At 42.1% G+C, this 20,972-nt stretch overlaps 1 protein-coding gene across 1 annotated transcript; it reads right to left on the minus strand.

Moving 5' to 3' along the window:
• Positions 1-246: 246 nt before the first annotated feature.
• On the minus strand, positions 247-10,809 carry LOC147717257 (keratin, type I cytoskeletal 12-like). The gene is made up of 8 exons (XM_086924203.1): positions 10,397-10,809; positions 9,714-9,796; positions 7,427-7,583; positions 4,318-4,476; positions 3,782-3,907; positions 3,069-3,286; positions 2,775-2,824; positions 247-876 (listed from the first exon to the last, which is right to left on the minus strand). The coding sequence occupies exons 1-8, from the start codon at positions 10,739-10,741 to the stop codon at positions 773-775; spliced, it is 1,242 nt and encodes a 413-aa protein (XP_086780329.1). The 5' UTR covers positions 10,742-10,809; the 3' UTR covers positions 247-772.
• Positions 10,810-20,972: the final 10,163 nt, after the last annotated feature.

Here is a 20,972-nt window from a genome sequence, read left to right on the forward strand (position 1 = left end):
ATATATATATATATATACACATATATTATACACACACACTGTCATATGTCCGCCTATTCTGAGCATATGTTCTTCAAATGCCTCCTCAACTAGAAATTCGGGAAACGAATGTCCCCCACTGACTTCAGTACTACTTTGGATACCAAACTAACTTCCAGGAAATAAAATTAAATGATGATTTCTGAATACATAAATAGCGTAATTGGTGACATGTTTTCTACCCTTTTGGGACCAGAAAATACACCCTTTTATTTTGTATTCAAAAGTATAGTTTATTGAATAATAATAGCACAGAAACAGAAATTTATATTTTCTGGTAAAGAGAGGCATAGAGACCAAGATAAAACCCAAAGTAAGAGCCTTGGCACAGTGAATAGCTCCACTTCCCAGCGGCCCCCCGCCGAGGTGGCACTTTTTGGAGTCTTCAGAAGCAAAGTCCCAACCGATATTACGTTTAAAATGCTTTCCATTGACCCAAGTTTAAAAATGTTGGTAACCGATTCTTCACTATTTATAAGGCACGTGATGACATCACGGGCGCTCTTCCGTTTTCTTAGGTGTCCTCTCATTTCTTTTGGGTTCATTTGCTTGTATGCACGAGGGCTGCTGTTGTGTTGCTCAGTGAGCTAACTTGGCCACAGGATTCTGCGGTTATGTTCGAAGAGTTGAAACCCACCAGAAAAAGCAGAAGAGTGCAAGGGTTTGTGCATCGCATCCGGTTGTAGGTTTCCCGGTCGATCAGCGGTTCCATGAGGAGAGGCCCAGCTTCTGTCTATATTTTCTGTTCACTTTGTTTCTCCTCCTGTGAGACTACTCTGCCGTCAATCACATCCTGGACGATGGTCTTCACGACGCGGCTTCTAACTGGCGCCGGGGCTGAAACAAGAAATGAAAAGGAAACCAGTGGAATGCAGGTGGGATATCTTGAGATAACAAAAGATGTGTATAAAGGCAGAGAATTACGTGGACATGTTGGCTCAAGTATGGAATCCTGCACCTATTTTAGGACTCTGGAAATATAGTTTGTCATCTACAATGCAATATTTTTGTACCTAAATTAAACTTTACTCAGGTAGGCAAATAGATTTCTAAAACGGGTCTTGAGCATAAATATTCCAGTTGGTGCATGCACTGCGTGGGAATGTTCAAATTATAATGGCAGCCTTTCACCTGCCTTTCAATCTTAATATTGTTGCAAGTGCCTCGTGAAAAGGTTCTCCTGATAAGGAATGTGCTTCTTGTGAATTTTATAGTTGGTATTGTACATAAGCTAAACATTCTGTTTGGGGCATGTCAAGATATGAATATACAAATATTATCAGTAGGCACTAAGGTAAACATTCTAATCGCGATGCATGCGTCTCATGTAAGAATCCTAAAATGTCCCCTCTTTGATCAATCCGTCATTGGTACATCCTGACCATCCTGACCTCTCTGGCTCAAACATGCCTAGACTTAGATGACTGTCTTCATATAACCCAGTCACCAGGCCGCCTCCAGTGTCTGCAGTCCTTCAGCCAGGAGTCGTAGGTAGGTCTCCACCTTGATCCCACAGCGAAGCAACTTAGTGGTAGAAAGGAGTGAGTGTACGCTTGAGGGAGAAGGTACCTTATATATGATCAATGAAGGAGAAATAGAGTGGGACCCCCACTGTATCAGGTATATTGAGTCCAGTACTCCGCATAACTATGAGTGCTTCACTTCAAACATTTGTAGGTTCAGACTAATTCAATAATTTCTGATGAAAAAAGCATTTATCATTGTTACAGCGCCAAGACGCCTACGGGTATAAGCAGCGCTTTAGAAATGTTAAAAATAAATAAATAAATAAATAAAGTAAAGGAGTTACTTTTAATCAGGTAGAAATATAATGTAATTCTGGCCTTACATGTCACTTATGGTTTATGCAAAAGAAATGTTTTCACTCCTCAAGAGGAAGATCACCCAAAAAATTGATGGTACATTATGGAGCCCACAAAACAAAATCTCAGAATCCTCCAATTTAGTATCCCGATCTTTTTTCCCTCCTTGTTTTCACGAGCACGTTTCTAGTGGAAGAGAAGCATGTTACGTTGTTACTTTGTTTGGCCTTCTCCTAAGTACTTGAGTTCTGCAAGAATCTAAAGACTTGTCTCTTCACCAAACGTGGCACAGACACAACCTACTCAGCACTTGCTTACCAGCGCCAGGATACACTCCGGTGCGAGTCGTGGGCTCTGTAAATACCCATCAAATAACATAATATAACATAACATGCAAAGGCATCATCATGAAATAGTGATGTATCGTTGTTCTTCACTTTAAGAGAAAAGGAAAGAGGGAACAAAAGGGCCACTCACATGTGCTAACTTTAGGTTTTAAAGTTGGGAAAAGGTGCCAGGAATTACATTGGGAAAAAAATGTCTAGATTATTCTAGTGCTTTGTTTGGTGGAACCTTTAATGCCTCAAAAAAGTGAAGGGCAGAGCTTCACTTTTTTAATTGCTTCCTTGAATTAGGCCTGCTTGAGCAGCGTCACCTCTTTTCGTACTAATACATACAGAGAAGTTGGGCAGTGGAGGTCAAAATCCATAAAGGGAAAATACTTCCCCTATCAGATGGGATTTCAAAAACTACAGGACCCACTTTGGAACTATGTTTCATAGGTGTCCTTTGGTGGAAAACTTTATTATACTAGACAGGACCGCAAACACAGAGGTGGGAATATAGCACAAGAACCAGACACTGTGATATTCAGCCATTTTCAAAAAGCAAATAGAAAGGTGGAACACTTACCCCTGGATGAGTGAGAGCCATAACTCTTGGCCTTTTGGTCTCCATGGCCACTAAAAGGAAACAACATACATAAAGTTAACTGAGAATGTTCTCTCCTGTAATCAATCTATAAGCATGTTTTGCTGTATAGACATGACAGGATTCCAGCAAGATGTTGCCTAGGGGTTTCCTATATCTCTTGTTTGAGCGAGTTAGGGCTCCTCTCTTCACTGCAATGGTACCCCAGGTGAAGAACTTTGCCTGGAACCTAAATATTGCTAAAGTGTAGGTGTTCAGGATTTGCCATCGTCTTACCTGCCCTGACCCTCTAGCAGGCACCGGTAGGTCTCAATCTCCCTCTCCAGCCGGCTCTTGATGTCCAGGAGCTGCTCGTACTCTGCCATGTTGTTCTCCATCTCTTCCTTGATTCCTTCAAGTTCCTCCTCTAGTTGACTGATCCTCTCTTGAAGGTGTGCCAGCTGGGCGCAGTAGGTCCCTTCTGTTTCTGCCAAGTTGGCTTCAAGGGATTTTTTCTGTGTGTAAAAAAGACAAGATGTACACCTGAAACAACTAGATGGAATGTGTTCTAGATGGCAATGGGCCAAGAGTGAAGCAAAATTGCGGTAGCCTTCATCCCTTCCCCCACATCCAGAATAATATACTGCAGTCAAGTACATTTAGGTATGAAATTCAGGTATAGACTTCTGACTAATATTGATAGGTGCAGCTCAGCCAAGATGTCAGGGTTCATATGTGACTAGCTTCTCCAGTTCAGATTTTTTATTTGCATTCTGGGACTTGTTGGTATATTTTATCCCATTATAAAACTAGCTTTACGAGTTCTGGAAAATAAAGAACTGTAGAGGGACCCAAGCATGGACCTAAGAAACTTGGCAGTTATGCAAGTGCCTTCAGACTAAGGAGAGAATCCTATGTGCTATAATGAATTTCTGAACCAATAATGCTTTGAAATATTTGCCAACAGGGACGTCTCTTGAGAAACAACTTGTATAATTGTCACAACTTACCATCGTCAGAGCTGCTTGCAGGTCAATTTCCATGGCCTGGAGGCAGCGTTTTAAGTCGTAGACTTCTTTTTTGCTTGTCTGCACCTCCTCAGCCCCAGCGGAGATCTCTTGCTTGATTGCAATGCTCTAGGAGACAGCATGAACAACTTTCACATGTTTAGACTGCACAAAAAGTGATGGATAAACTGCTTGAAGTAGTCTCAGCGACTGATAGTTGCTCTGGGATGTACTCCATTCCAGCATTTTTAGATTATCTGTGCCATTACAGAAAGAGACCAACAATTTACAAATCCATATTAAAAGCACACATCTTACCAAACCTAAGGCATCAGAGTGGACTAATCTGTAGGGACTCTGTGTGGCTGGTAAGCCCTGGGTAGAGTCAGTCACGTGCTACGTAGAGCCTAGAGTGGGACTGACTTGGTGACATCCGTATGGGCATTTCATGGTACATTAGGGTCTTGAAAAATATCTAGGTTTTCCATACTTCAATCCTTGTAATCCCACAGCCCACACAACATTCCTCCCCTCCTCACCGCTTCCAGGAACTTTGCTTCGGCATCCCGGCGATTCTTTTCCGCCATTTCCTCGTACTGGCTTCGCATGTCGCCGAGGAGTTTCAGTAGGTTGATGCCTGGAACAGCATTCATCTCTACGCTGAGATGCCCTTCTGTTCCCAGTAGTCCCTTCAGTTCCTGCAGGGGGAGTAACAGCATGTCAAGGGCATTAACCACTACTAACCATAGGCAAGAATACAAGGGTATCTTTCTCTGCTCTTTTTATAGGCCTTTTAAATAAGTCAGTTCGCGAAGATGCCACAATAACATCAAAAATTTGACCAGTAACCCACCCTTGGTCCCTTTTGCACCATCTATTGGGTTGTTAGGTGGGAGGAAAGGGGCAATGATTGCACATTACAGGCAGAACTATGGTATTTGAACTATATTTACTTACTTTTATCTCAGTCTCTTCTGATCCCTGACATCAGTGAAGGCAAGAGCAGTGAAAGAGGTGCCAAAGGGTATGTCAGTGGCTGCAGCTGCTATCTCTAGCCATCACTTATCAACATCCATTATTACTTTCACAAAACAAGTCATAACCTAGTTGGCTGTTGTGGATCACCACACATCAAATACCGCTATAGAGCAGAACATGGTTACTGTTTTGTAGCGGCATCGTATTCTCCAAAGGGGATCTCAGTAGATATACCTTTAAATTATAGCACTGCTTTTTAGTTTTTTTAAGTGCTACACTGGAGGTTACCCTAAGGTCATATTTGGGACACTTTGACGCAGCAGATGAATTGCTGTGTCTGATGTAATAGACAGAATTTCAGTAAATTTTCAGTCTAGAAATTGGACGATGTGTTTTTAGCAGTAAGGTCGTGAGGTCTGCTAGTAAGGAGATGCAGTCTAGTTGCAGGCAGATGGTTCAGCAGACAAATTGATTGCTGCTGAGATCTGGTGTAACCTGCAAGTTACGGGTTCAAAATCCTTCACAGCGGCAACTCGGTGTTTCACTCTTTTAAGGTTATGCAAATTGAGTATCATTACATTGGAGAACGGTATCCATTGATAACAGCACCACCTTGTTTAAAGTGCTTTAAAAATGGTATTAACTAGAGAGTTTATGAAGCTGTGGTCTGAGAGAAGGTCCTATAGTGTGAGGGAAAACGTATGCTCGATTAGAAAGCTGTATGTTTGTGAATGAAAAGACCTGGCACAGGCCGGGTGGTGGACTGTTACGGAGAAGGTGTGGCTTGGAAGGGCTATCGGCCATATGTATCAAAAAGACATTTTGCAATTCTCAAATAGCGATTTTTTGCGAATCGCAAAATGCTATGTATGTAGGATTTGCAATAAATTTTGTGAATCCTATAAATTCCTTAATTGTGAATATGTATCAAAAGTCATTTTGCGATTCTCAAATAGCAATTTTTTGCGACTCGCAAAATGATATGTATGTAGGATTTGCAATACATTTTGTGAATCCTACAAATTCCTTAATTGCGAATCTGAAATTGCGATTCACAATTAAGGAATACCTCCCCATTCATTCCTGTGGGCCTAGAGGCCCATGGGAATGAATGGGAAGACATTCTCAATTTGCAATTAGCAATTAGCGAATCGCAAATTGAGAATACAATTTCAAGGGTGCAAGGGTGTCAAAAGGAAACCCTACTGCACCCCTGAAATAAGCATGGGTGCACATGTGGCACTCAAACATGCCCTCAGGGCATGTATGTGCGTCACATGGCACTTTGAAAAAGAAAAAAAGTGAATTTTTCAAAGAAATCGCAAATTACCACCAACTTGAAGTTGGTGGTAATTTACGATTCCTTAAGTCGAAATTGCACTTTTTGGGTGCTTCTTACATTGCATTTAAGGAATTGCAAAATTTGCGATTCCTTAAATGCAATCGCAAAATAAGGAATTGCAAATTTTGCGATTCCTTATTTTGTACGCAGATTTGCTTCATACGTACCATTTAGTAAAAATGCGATCGCAAATGCCGAGTTTTCGAACGCATTTGTGCTTGATACATATGACCCTATGTTCTTATAGGAAGGTATATCTGTCAAATAGAAATTTCATTTATCAGTAGGAAATTATGATCTGATAGAACACAGGAGATTTAGGGTCTAGGAGAAAAAAGGCAACTTTGACCACCAAAAAGAATAAATGGTAGGTGATGCTGTCAATTAGAAAGATACATTTCCTTCGGAAAGAATATGTTGTCTAAGAAGAAGAGCGATGTGTCCCCAAGCAAAAAGAAGTGGGTCAGTAGTCATTGCTCTGAATTTGAATTCATGAGTTTCAAACTCCATTGCTTTGCACTCCTATCCCATTTGTTTTCTCTCCATGTGCCCAAATCACTCAATACTGAGAGTTCACATTTTGTTGAAACCGGAAACATATGCATTAATGTTTTCCAATGTAATGTATTGAAACTTTCCTTGTTTGCCAATCTGATTATTTCTAGAAAAAGTTCACAAGGATTCTAAAAATGATTGAATTATTCCGGTGAATGATAGTCCACCCTCCAGTTTCAAGTTATCCTCTCTCCCCATTCATAAAAAAATACATAACTGAAACCTGGGCAGGAATGCAGCAGGCTAAAAAATAACATTGCTGCTAAGGCTACATTTCTGGGGAACACAACATATGTTCTTCTTAGAGCTAAAGTCTGAGCAAACATGGGATGCTGTTCACTGCTCAGGTGTTTCTGGTGTGCAATGCAAAGCTTAGATGATAAACTGTGTGATGGTGCATTGGCCTTAAGTACATTGTCGGCCAAGGTGTTGAGAAATATCTTTCCGACACAAAAACTCCTAGTATACGCTATCCCTGGCGTGAGAAATGGGAACTATTTAGGCTCTTTCAAGGAAAAATGGCAGAAAATAATGTGACAAATGTTCTCAGCTGTTAGCACAATTCAGTTTCCCTCAACATATTGTGTACCAAGTCTTTAAAGAAAGATAGTTCAAAACACAATAGCAAAGGCTTTTGTCACAGATTTGTACAGTAGACACACAACAAAGGGTAAACTTTGAAGAATCCGAAAGCGCATTTTAAAGGCGTGTAACACAAGTTTTTGAAATCCAACTATGTCGGTACCAGCACTGTCATGCCACACTGCTCTTACTTCTTCGTGGTTCCTCTTGAGGCAAGCCAGCTCCTCCGTCAGGTGATCCACCTCTCCCTCAAGGTCACAACTGGCCACACCCAACTCAGTGAGCACCTTGCGCAGCCCGTTGGTGTCGGTCTCCACGCTCTGGCGCATGACCAGCTCATTCTCAAACCTGGGGAACAAAAGTAACTAGACGTGAATAACAGCCAAGGAAAACCACATCTGAAAGATCAAGTTCTAAAACTGAGGCTCCAAGCAGGTACATTAAAGTTTGCAACAACATATTGCCAGAAGCCCTACGTCACTTCAAATGTGCTACGAAATCCGTGTGTTTAAAAAAATATATGTATTACTCCAACATTGTGAAAGACATTCATGTCATTTCTCTTTAAATAGCCTACTCTGTGTTTTGGTCTGTGCATGCAAGATTAGTGCCTTACAAACCTCCCACCATCCAAGTCAGATATGACTATTGGTACAGTAAGGTAATAAGAACAGGGTTACGATGGATCTCATGGTTATTGCACTTCTGATATTTGTCTGTAAACTGATAAAAGACAAATAGTGCTTGTATCATTCTAAGGTCAATGAAACCATTAGCACTGCATTTCTTACTAGGTAACACCTGGTGATAGCGCCTAGAAGGATGGAGTTTGTGGTGGGTACTAGGGCATATTATCAAGCAGGGCGTTAAAAATAATCGCTGTCGCTAAAGCGGCGATGATGGGCTTGATAGTATGGCCTTGTGAATTCCAATAGAAACCCATGTTCTGGTGCAAACATGGGCTTCTATTGGAATTCTCCAGGGCATATTATCAAGCCCATTATCGCCGCTTTAGCAGCAGTTTTCTGCCGCCAAATTGGCGATAATTTTAATGCCCTGCTTGATATTATACCCCCTAGGTTGCTTGAATTAAAAATGTGGAGGGAAAAGTGTGAGTATTCAGGGGCATATTATCAAGAAACGGCTTTAAATTTATCGCCGCTTTAGCGGCAGAAAACTGCCACTAAAGCAAAGATAATGGGCTTGATAATACGCCCTTGAGAATTCCAATAGAAGCCCATATTGTCACCAAAACATGGGCTTCTATTGGAATTCTCAAGGGCATATTATCAAGCCCATAATCGCCGCTTTAGCAACAGTTCCTGCCGCTACAGCGCTGATAATTCTCACGCCCCTCAGGTACGTTCCAGAAGTTATCCCAAAAGGTTAAGGGTCTGAATACTACTCATCGGGCAAACAAACAGACGACCTCAATGAACAGAATCAAGGTAATTGAGCTGTGATAATCTTAAACAAAAGGTTTAAACATAACTGTTTTCTGCTCAGAAGATCCCTCTACGGTATATGATTGTGCAGCACAGCTAAGCTATCCAGAGGTCCCTGCAATGCATTCCAGCCACACTATCCTCATGTGAGTCCTCGGTATATATTTTCAATTGATCCCAGTTGCTGAGAAAACTTCAAGCATGTCACCCATCTTTGTGTTGTTTCAGTGAGCGAACCCTAATCTTGTACTTATCTCTTAAGGAAAGATTATTTCACAAGTAGGAAAAAAGGAAAAGGTAATTTAAAGTCTATTCATTAGAAAGAAAATATATAGGTTCAAAGTAAACATAATTGCCATATTTAATGTTTTGAAATGTATTTGAATGGGTAATTTCTTAACATACGTGGCTTCACATAGAAGGCATGGATTAGGTGGTGATATATTGAGAAAGGTGAGTGAGGTTATAAGTGGTCACTGAGTACAGCACCGAGTAAATGACCTTTGTTGGGCAAAGGTGTGAGGGAAAGAGTGGAAATGGAGAGGTAGCCAGCCATTTCAATGTTCAGATTCATCAGAGGTGAGTCCAATGATTGAGCCTTGTCTCAAGAGCCAAATCCTCCCTGACTCACAAGGTCAAGGTGGTGGAGGAGATGTCCTCCGCCACCGTCTCGAAGGCGGCTCATCTGTGAAGGTCTAAACCAAGCCCTAAGATTTCAAGGTTTAAGAGGTATTTATGAGAAGGATTAGTGCTTGAGTTATCCTTATATTGGCAAGTGGTGGTCCTGGTGTGCCTGGCAAGCCTAGGAAGAGTCCACGTGGCAATGGTAATACCCTTATCAAGGGTGCGAGCAAGTATTGCAACACCTAAGCAGAAGGCTGTTCCAGTGATCTATTCTACTGAAGACAAGGCTATGTAGAAGAATTGGCAGGGAAGGAAAAGAAGGTGAGGACAGTCAGGAATACGTTGGAATTTGGATAGCCCTGTCTCTCTGATAAGGACTTGCCACAGATGGATAAATTGACAGACTTACTTAAGTTTGAAGTCTTCACCGGCTAGTCTGGCATTGTCGATGTGCAGGACGATCCTGGCATTATCAGTAGATGCACAAATGATCTGGAAGACAATAAAAGTTTACATTGAAGACCATGGTGCAGCGGGTGGAGTGTCATTTCCAAGAGGGCAATTCGGTCCTTCAGAAAATAAGTCACTAATCCTGCAGAAAAAGATTTTGGATACGTTTAGATTGTTTTATGAACCGTTTCTGACAATTCAATCTGGTGCATGCACATAGTATCCATTTCCCGCGCTCCCTATGCCACTTAATATTTCAGGCACCGCCATGCAGTATCAGTTGAAGCATCATGTGGTTTCACAACTCCAGGAAACCATTTTTCTGCATCTGTTTGCAGTTTTGTATAGTGCGAGTTCGACTCAAAGGTATTGGAGCGTCATGCGCACTTTGGTAACAGTTTCATTCAAGGAAGCTGATGGTCCATAAATACAGACAGAGTGCCCTTCTTTACACATCAAGGGAAGAACATGTCCTGTACTCCCGGTAAAGTCCGACTCGAAACTATGAGAGACGAAATCCCCAACTCCAAACACTTAAAAAGTAACAATTAATGTCTGCATTACTCACTACAGCAATAACAAGGAATGATGTCATCATGTACATCATTTTGCCCAGTTTTTAATGATTTATAATGTTCTTACCTTTTTTTGAAACTCTGCAATGATGGTGTAGTATTTGCTGTAGTCATGAGCCACTGCTGGACGGTGGTGTGCATACCAATCCTTGATTTTGTTCTCAAGCTCCAAGTTGGCACATTCCAGTTGTTTGACTTTCTCCAGATAGCTAGCAAGACGGTCATTCAGGTTTTGCATGGTCTGCTTTTCCCCAGCAGAGAGGAGGCCCTCGTTGCTGGGTTGGCTCCCAATAACTGCATTGTTAAAGACCCCTTGGAAACCTCCAAAACCGCCTTGGAAGCCACCAAAGCTGGCTCCACCACCAACCATTGAAGCCCGGCTGGAACCAGCACTATGTTGGGTGTAAGACATGATGCTCCAGAAGAACTGCTACCCTGCAAAGAGGCACTGAGTGGGAGAGTGGAGGGTGCTGGTGCAATGGCTGGATGTGTGAGCCTTTAAATACAAACCGTAGTGGGTGTTTCTTTTCCAAGAGTAAACTGCTATATCAACAATTTTGTTTGAAGGTCAGACTCTCCCTCTAATTATTATAGGTGTGATTAATTAATATCCATTTCTCATCTAATTCTGAATCAAGATAAAGCAGGTGGGGCAACTCTAAGCATTTACTTTAATTGTTGTAATTTTTTCATCTGGTTTCTTCAAAGCACTGCCCCTTCTTATCGATTCATTTGTATGCAAGGAACATTAATAGAACCTTTGCAGCAGTCACTTTGAAGTGTACAGGTTGCAAAAGATGATTACACAGAACTGAAGTATCCCGGAAGTACATTAGAAATCTTGCTAATTGGGTGCAATGGCAGATGATAAGTCGGTGCTCTGAAATGAGGCTTGTAGCATTGTGTAAGAGTAATTAATGAGTGAATAAATAGAAGAATATGAAATGTATACCACATGGTGGTACAGACTAACTCTTTTGCAAATAAGGAATCGCTCGTAATGGCCTCTTAATCACAGATATTAAAGGGGATGAGGTTTGAAATCAAGTTTGGAGATAGAGCCATCCACTTACCTGCTGACGCTGCCACAGACCGGACCTTTCTTTCCAGGCTGCAAGGGCACCGGAGACAAGCCGCCACCGCCGAGAGTCATCCTTTGCACAGACTGCACGCGTCGCCGCTCCGGGACTTCAATTCCCGGCAGCCTACGCGGCGGCGCGCTTCACAGTGACGCGAGGGCGCCAGGAGGCGCACAAGAGCGGCGCTGACACCGGCGGAGCAGGGGGAGCCATCCACTTACCTGCTGACGCTGCCACAGACCGGACCTTTCTTTCCAGGCTGCAGGGGCACCGGAGACAAGCCGCCACCGCCGAGAGTCATCCTTTGCACAGACTGCACGCGTCGCCGCTCCGGGACTTCAATTCCCGGCAGCCTACGCGGCGGCGCGCTTCACAGTGACGCGAGGGCGCCAGGAGGCGCACAAAAGCGGCGCTGACACCCGCTTCGCGGGACGCGAGCGGGACGCCCGGACGAAGCCCGGACAAAGGGCGGGCCGTCTGAGGCCGTCCGAGGTTGGCCACGGTTGGGTTGGGCCAGGGACTTTGCTCTATTCACTCCATCCATAAGCGCATAAGGCTGTCAAGGCTCACGAAGCTCCAGGTAATTAGTAACCTTACTATTTGTAGTACTTGTTTTAGTCCCAAGTGGATTTCTGTTGCCAAATGCCTGCAAAAAAGCAACCCACACCTTCTAACACAATGGAGAACTATCTCGTACAGGTTGTGACAAAAATCAACACTGATAGAAGGGCCTCACTGGGTCTGGAATCACCACTACAATCACCATTAGTAGATATAGAGAACGAGGACTCATTTGCCTTGTTAAACAATAGCCTCCTCGGTGGGGCACATGCCTCCCTCCAGGATTCAAATTGTATTCAGCCTAGCGGCATTGTTGCTAATAGAGAAGAAAATAGTGACATAGATGCACCAACTATGCTTTCCGTTAATAGCGAGTCTGCTATTTCTACCGCTCCCCCCATCCCCGCACCTAGGGTTTCAGGGGGTAAAAGGAAAGCCATACAAAAGAGAGGAGGCTTAAGGTCATCTAAAAACAAAGTTGCGTCGCCACCAAGGAAATCTACCGACGATGAGGAGGAGGACTTGACTGGGGAAACTTATGTGACTCTTTCCGACGATTTATTGCAAAAATTTTGTTGTCTGATGGATACAAAAATTAAAGGGATGGTAAAACCCTTAATCAGTAAAATCGACAAATTAACTGCTGAGGTTAGCAAACTGGAAGGTCTATTGGGTAAAACCTTGGGAGAGGTGAGAAAACTACCAGAAGCCATTTCAACATGTGTCCAGCCTCTGTTGTCAGAAATTAAATCTACCCACTCTGATGGTGCGTCTTCTGTTGTTACACAAAATCCCCCGTTGCCCTTATTGACAAACTTATCTGACAGGCCTCCCGGGGATGTTTCATCTGCTTTACCTTATGGGGAATTAAATACCACGAATGGAGCATCAGAGCTCGTCGTTGAAGCCTCACCATTAGTTCTCGTTCTTGCTAATGTACCCAAATTAGCCCCCGGCGACGTTGAGTCGACTGCGTCATTACTCAACAAATCATTGTCACGGCTAACTAACAACATGGCCATAACACCCTGGGGTAAGGAGCAACTTGCGGAAGAACTGGTGAATGCACGAAGGGTCGAGTGGATTGGGAACAGGGCAAAAAAATTCAAGGGGGATTGCGTTGTACTTAACTTTACTGACCCCGAGGTCCTGCCTAACATTTTACCAAACCTCCACCCGCCCCAGAAAAGATTTACCCCTATTGTTCCTCTGACTTTAGATTTTTTTTATCCTAGAAAAGGCAGAGGTCCTAATTGCAGCACTCTTAGAACAAAATGGAACGTTGTAACTAAGAGGGGCAGCAAGAACTCTGATCTTGCTGAGTGGGGTCTAGGAGTGGAAAATAGATTTGCTGCACTCTCCAACCTAGACGCTTGTGATTGACTACCATGCACCCCTACCACCGTGCTGCAAGTTCCTATGGCTGCTAACTATACAGTGGTTTCGAGTTGTCCTCAATCTGTACAGGATGTGATAGACACGACTGTATCTAGAGCTGGTGTAGTTATTGCAAATCCTAATGAAACTGGCAATGTTGATTTGTTGTCATCAGGGTTGGATTATTGCACTCGTTCTATAACAGCAAACACAACTGGGAATTTATTGTCTTGGAATATTGCGGGCCTTTGTTCTAAAATGGATTGTGGTGAATGGTCTGGTTTTGTCAGCCAATATGATGTCTGCATTTTCCAAGAAACTTGGGCTGTAGATCCTGTATTTGCACTTGGTTATCTGAATTTCTACATCCCAGTTACGAAGGGTCCTAAAGGGCGACCGATGGGGGGACTTACGATATGGGTGCGCCAGGCTCTCATGGTTGATGTGAGAAACATTGAGCTCCATCTAAAAGACATTCAGCTCATTCGATTAAAGGGTAGCTCATCTACTTCCATGGATATCTACAATGTATATGCCAGGGGGGGAAATGCAAGAAAATCTGAGGTCCTTTTGTCTCTGTACAATCTATTAGAAACTCATTCATCAGGGAATAACATATTAATAGCCGGCGACCTAAATCGCACTTTTGAGCCTTTAGACACTGGCGATGTACAATTGGGATTGGAAGAAGACACCCTATGGGATATCCCCGCTCTCAATGCAGTCCCAATAACTCGTTGGACTGAGGACATTCTTGGCCTAAACGCTATGTGTTTTGAACATGGGTTAAGGGCCCTGAATGGCCGAACAAAGTCTGACAGAACACCAGCCATGACCTTTAACAATGGAAGAAACAAGAGCCGTATTGACCACGTAATATGTAGTATGTCTCTATGGCCAAAGGTCATTGATATGGCTGTGTTGGAAAGGTTAGAGAGCGATCACGACCCTTTATGTGTCCTTCATAATTGGTGGAAGCCCGATGCCGTTTTAAATACCTGTGCTGAACCCCTCCCGCCTTCGATTATACCCACTAATGATATGCGCAGGCTGAGGTGGACCAGTGTTAAATCTGACCTGCTGGCTTTGGGAAAAATAAATATGGCAACTGATAGGGCCATTGTGGCCCTTGAGGGTGTGGTCGGGTTACCTTCTACCCAGAACATAGTAACTCAGGTCCACAATGACCTTTTCAAAGAAATACAACGCCATTTTTTAAAATCGACTAATAACAAAAAGCCAGGGAAACTTAGGCCAGCCAAATGGTATAACCAAGACTGCAAGGGGGCCAGGGCCCATTTATGGGCCGCGATTAAAGATAAAAACAAGGAGGCCATTAGGATGGCTAGGGTACAATATAAATCTTCAATAATTAAGGCTAAAAAAGTTTGGGATGAAGCTCATTGGAATATGTTACAGAGTGCCAGTGACCAAAATAACTCTAGGTTATTTTGGCATATAGTTAAATGGGGCCATGACAGGATTGAAGATGCCTCCACAAATAATGTCCCCCAGGATGCTTGGGTAAAATTTTTTAGTGAACAATACGCATCGAGCAACCTGGCTACGGATAGCGTTTGTGTACCCCATGAAACGATGGAAGCTGACACCTTTACGCAGCATGAAATAATGATGGCACTTAAATCTGTCCATCAAGGTCGTGCTCCTGGCATCGACGGTGTACCTGCAGACGTTTTTTTAAACGACACTGCAAGGTGGTCTAAATACATCCATCTGCTAATCAACCACATCGCCAGAGGTGCAGATATCCCTGTGACATGGAGGGGTGCCGTCATCATCCCAATATACAAGAAAGGGGATCGTGCTCTGCCTAGTAATTACCGTCCGATCAGTCTGATTGATACTGTCCAAAAGATAGTCGGTCGAGTAATTGTAAATAGGCTGCTTGATTGGGCTGAGGATAATAACATCTTATCCCCCTTCCAGGCTGGCTTTCGCAGGGCAACCAGCACTGTCGACCAAGTCTTCCGCCTCCAGCTGATTCAGTGGAGGACCGTGGTGCTAGGCGGAGGCAGCCTGTACGCAGCATTTGTTGATCTGCGGGCTGCCTTCGACCTGGTACCAAGGTCAAAACTGTGGGAAGTTCTTGTGACACTTGGGGTCTCCGGGGAATTGTTGTCCCTAATCATGCGGCTGCATGAGGGCAATTATGCCAAATTTCGCTGGGGTGGGTATGGTAATGACACCGTCGAATTTCCAGTTGAGCGTGGGGTTAGGCAGGGTTGTTCAATGGCGCCTACCCTGTTCACTCTTTTTATTAACGGTGTGGTTTCCTCCATGCAGTCCCAGGCAGTTGATGCTCCTTCCCTTGCAGGTGAAAAAGTTCCAATTTTAATGTTCGCCGACGATACTTTAATTTTATCAAAAACACCAGCAGGGTTGCAAAAAGCACTAGCAATATTTGATGATTTCTGTGTAGCTCATGGACTGGAGGTAAATGGGTCCAAGACAAAACTAATGGCCTTCAACCCTCACAGAAATTTTAAATCTAATATTTCGTTGAGTGGTCGTACCCTGGAGGTTGTTAAATCCTTCACCTACCTAGGGATACATATTTCCAACGATAACAGGTGGCAGTCTCACCTTAATATTTCTATATTAAGACACAAGCAAATAGCTGGCACAATCATTAAAGAGCAAAGGAAATCGTTTACTAAGCCCATCAAACCACCTCTGATAATCTATGAGGCAAAAGTAATAGGGTCTGCCCTGTATGGTGCGGAACTATGGGGGTATGAAAACCTTCAGGAGCTCCAAACCTCAGAAAATAAATTTTATAGGAATCTGATAGGCGTCCCCCAGAGCAGCCCGCAATTGCCTCTAAGATATGAATTAGGCAGGAGAGCAATTTCTGACAAGGCCAAACTACGCCCGATTTTATATTGGCGTAGGCTTTGGACCACGCCAGAGCTCTCTCACTATGCGAATGGGTTTAAAGATGTTGTCACTAGAGATTGCTACAACAAAATTAAATGGTTTAAATCATTGAAGACTGCCTTGTTCGATATAGGACTTAATGCTCTTTGGGTTGACCCAGCCGGGGCCCTATTCCCTTCTAAGTCTACTATAAAAAGTATCTACTGGGAACATGTTGTTAATAAAAGTATGCTTAGTTTAAACAGTGGGTCCATGACCACTAGCTACTTAGAGACCAAGCTGTACCCAAATTATGAAATGTATTGGGATTACATATTAAAGCCCATGGACAGGAAACTGCTTTTTCAATTGAGGGTTGGTTCCTTGCCTTTATCCAACTTAACATCTAAATGGAAAGCAGGGGGCGTGACTACCTGTCCTGCCTGTGGGGTAGGCAATGAGACCCTTGGTCACTTTCTGTTCTCATGTTCAAGGTACTCTATTCCTAGGAGAGTTTGGTTGGCCCCAATGTGTAGGAGCCTAGGAACAAGAAATAGCATGGTAGCACTGCGGATTTTAAGAACTACATCTGCTAATTGGATTATTACTGCCATTGCGAAGTACCTGGGGTGGGCTTGGGTTTTAAGACAGAGAACGATTAGAGGGCAATAACTCAATCTGTTGTTTACAAGATTATTAGTACACGTCTATTCTCTGTAACAAGTTATGATATACTCAGAGACTGCTAGGCTTTAGTCTATTCTCTGGGAAAAATGATTATTTGGTCAGAGACTGCTAGACTTGTATTCATCTTTTACCCTTTATAACATATTCAATTTTAATGTATCATCGGCTAGAAATTTTATGATATATTGTCTTTTTTAAAAATTGCTTATTTATGATCACTATTTTTGGCACTTTTTCATATTTATCCTGCTTATGATATTCTTTCATGTATTGTGTCTTTCTAAATATCAAGTGTGTGCTCAAGTCTAATATGACGTTGTAAATTTAATTGTTTTTTATTATATGTATGTTTGTCTGCTTTTATGAGTAATACTCGAAATAAAGCACTTTGAAATGAAATGAAATGAAATGATAGTGCCTAGCAGCCAAGGTGCTGACCTTGAAGCCAAGAAACCTGGATATTCGCTTTGTCACTTGTGTTAAAGATCATATAGGTCTTTAACAATCACTTTAATTCTATGTCTGTCCAGTTGAAAAAGTGCAATATAAAGTTTCAACTACAGTAGAAATACATGTTTGCCTCATCATAGAGCCCCCACTTTGCAAGTGGATTTGGACGGTTTTTAATTTCTTCCCAGAGTTATTCCTTATTTGCGATTAGCAATTTGCTAATCGCAAATAAGGAATATGTAGGAATCGCATATCTTCATGCAATTTCTACATGAATCCCGTTTTGCGAGTCCTTAATAGCGATTCGCTATGAATCGCTATTAGCGCCTCGCAAAACGGGAGAATGATGAATCAGGCTGATAGAGCACAAACTTAACAAAACTAATGCACAAGGAAAAATTATAGCACATATTATTAATATACATTAATCCTGGGTTGTAGAGTAGTGTGCTACTCCCCACAAAGTCCTTCAACACCTTTTCAGGGGTAATAAGTGCTATATAAATACAATTTACAATTGCAATTGCTACTTATTAGCTACATATTAGCCTGTGGCTGTGTAAACACTGAAGTTTCAGATATATAGCTGGCCTCTTGTTAAATAGCAGAGAATATGTACTCTAGTGTCTGCTGCTGGATAAATAGCGGAGAGATTATGCACTGTTTGACTGGCAGTCGGATAAACAATCATTTCCTTTTAACCCCTTCCACGCTGATGACGAGCTGGGCTCGTCATGGGGTAGCCTCCTCGCACGCTGATGACGAGCCCAGCTCGTCACGTAAAGTGCGTTTTCGCAAATCCCAGCGTGCGAGCGGAATTCCGCTAGCGCGCATGGTGTTAATAATGGGCAGTAATGTACTATTAAGCTCCCCTATGGATATGTTTTGGTTTTGTACTGCATCTACAGGGCTATTATGGCATAATCTTTTTCAGGATAATGTCTATGATTAAGACCTTTCAAATGGATAGAGTACAATCCAAGGTCACTGTTATGTTGCCCCTTTAATTCTTTTCAGAATGTTTCTGTATTCTATTGTATCCTAGTTTCCCCTCCCTAGCAACTATAGTAGTTGCTGATGAAGAAGTCCTGTGTAGGTTGTTCCCTACCTTGCTCCTGTGTTCCTTCAATAAACTACACTTTCAATCCAATTTGTGTAGCTTCAACTTTACAGTCACCTCGGTCCTAGGATCTTCTCTTGTTTAAACAACGTCACTGCCTTCCTCTTGTCCCTAGAAAGGATAGGCTTTTGCTGGATGATTTTTTTTGTAGGTAGCAATTAAATACAGTTTATTGAAGTACACAGTGCAACTCACTCAACAGGCTCAAGCAGTAAAGATGACATAGTCATAAAATAGCCATAAAAGTATGCATTTGTCACTGGCCTCTGGGCCTGAATGGACAATCCGGTTCTTAATAAGGATAAACAATTATCCAGATGCAGATTCCTTCCAAGTCACTCCAGTACAATACTTAGAAAATGCTTATGATAGCACAGACTTTCTCGACCTCAAAGTGTCTCTACATCTCACGGGATGCTTCATTGTTTCCTTGGTTATAATTTTCATGTTATAGCATATACAGAGAATATGTTTTGAAGTTGTGCAAACCATGCCAACTGAAGGGAAATGAAAAACTAGTATTTAACAGTGCCACTGTCAGATATCTTCATGGCGCGGTAGTCCCAATTTACATATCTCAAACGAGTTTATAATGTCTGCTGAAATTCGTGGATTTAAGAATAGTAAATCTATACTTCCCTATGTGCATTTGGCTTTCAATATTTTGCCCCTCAATATACTTTCTTGAAATTCTTTAACCACAATATTTTGGGGGTCGATATTCAGTAGTACAATCATTCAGAAAAATTGTGTGCAAGACTACAACTGTGCCTTGTCACATGAACTGTCAGTGCACAACTTTTCTCACTATCTCATCCAAGTGTAACCATTTATTCTGTGGCATGAAATCCGATAAAGGACTGCCCTGTGTATAACCGTTGAACACTACCTCCAAGGATGTACTAACCATTGCTAAACTAAGGAGATATATGATGAAATTCAAAAGTTTACATCTATCACTCACAGGCAAGAATTTAAAACAGGCCCTTGTTAGTTCTTGATAGTAGATTTAATTATTCTTTCGCATTTTCAATACACATCTGAACTAAGGTGCGACTTACTTTTAATGTAATAGCCTTGTATCTATTATGATCTACTTTAGTATCAAAAGAAAGCCTTGAAAACTATGCAATAAGGCGTGTCTTTTTCTCATAACAAAGCTGAGAGATCAAATGTATCTAAATGTACTATGCAGATAATGATTTCCAGGCTTACATGTAGAGGGAGGGAGTTATACTAGAAGGTATAGTAGGATATGATTCACCTAGCCCCATATCAGGTCAGAAGGCAAGAGATGAATGAGAAAAAAACAAAATGGATTCAGCTGGAATTTTGGAAAAGGCAATTGTCCTACTCAATTTCGCACCAGTCTTCGGGAGGTTAGTTAGCTGGACAGATTCACTTCTCTAGACATTTTAGCGACAGCTCCTTTAAATAAAATATGTCAGCACTTAATAAGACTGAGAGGAAAAAGAGATTCTATGACACCACAGACTCTTTTTAAAAAAAATCATGTCAGGTGCTTGAGTCTGAAAACAGACCACACTGTATCCAGAGTTTTGAAAATGAGGACCTGAGAAAATTATTTGCAGATTTTTTATCTATAAGTGTTCCTTACGAGGACATTTTCAATTAATAATAGCAGATGCATGCCGAACTGCTTTCTTTGAATTTACGTTTTCCGTTGCAAACAGTTTTGAAACACTAGAGATGTTCATTAAAATGTGGGAAAGCATCACACTTTGCGGAGGACAGTGTGTGTGTGTGTGTGTGTGTGTGTGTGTGTGCGTGTGTATGTGTGTGTGCAAATGTATGCAGAATTGTTTTGTGCATGTCAGAAAGCATAAAACTTTGTTTGTGGCAATACACACATCTACGCTTAAAATGTTTAAATCTGGCCTTCTAGGTGTGTGTATATATGTCCAAACGAGAAGTGCTCATATGGGGCAAGGGGAAATTTTCTGTTTATTCACTGCATTAACTCGTTTTGGCACAGCCGGTCCTTGGGCACACAATAGAGATAATGTTTAATGGGTGCCATCTTAGAATGGTGCCATGGGGTATTTGGCGGTCCTTCACAATGATGATTCTTCCCACTGGGGTGTGATTATCCTCCTCAAAATGTTATTATTGTATCTTATTTCTTTATTTTTTATGTCTTTGGTACCCCCATGCCACCCACTGAGGTTGTAGTACCTCTGCCATTCCACATTGATTTGTTTATTTATTTATTTGAAAGGTGTTATATGGCGTAAACAAGACCCAACAGGGTATCAGAGCGCTGTACATTGTGGTTAAGGAGTTTCCCTGATAAAGAGGCCAATACATCACATTCACCAATGCAGAAAACAATAGAGCTAAATGTAGTGGCAACGGATGTACACTGCATGGTAGATCAGTGGGTCAGTGATGTGAAAGAATACTGATAGCTTGCAGGGGTACAGGTGGCTATTGAGAAATAAAGCTTTGATTTCAGTTTTAAAAGCAGCGGT

This window comes from Lissotriton vulgaris, chromosome 5 (assembly GCF_964263255.1).
Source record: "Lissotriton vulgaris chromosome 5, aLisVul1.2, whole genome shotgun sequence".
NCBI classification, from domain to species: Eukaryota; Metazoa; Chordata; class Amphibia; order Caudata; family Salamandridae; genus Lissotriton; species Lissotriton vulgaris.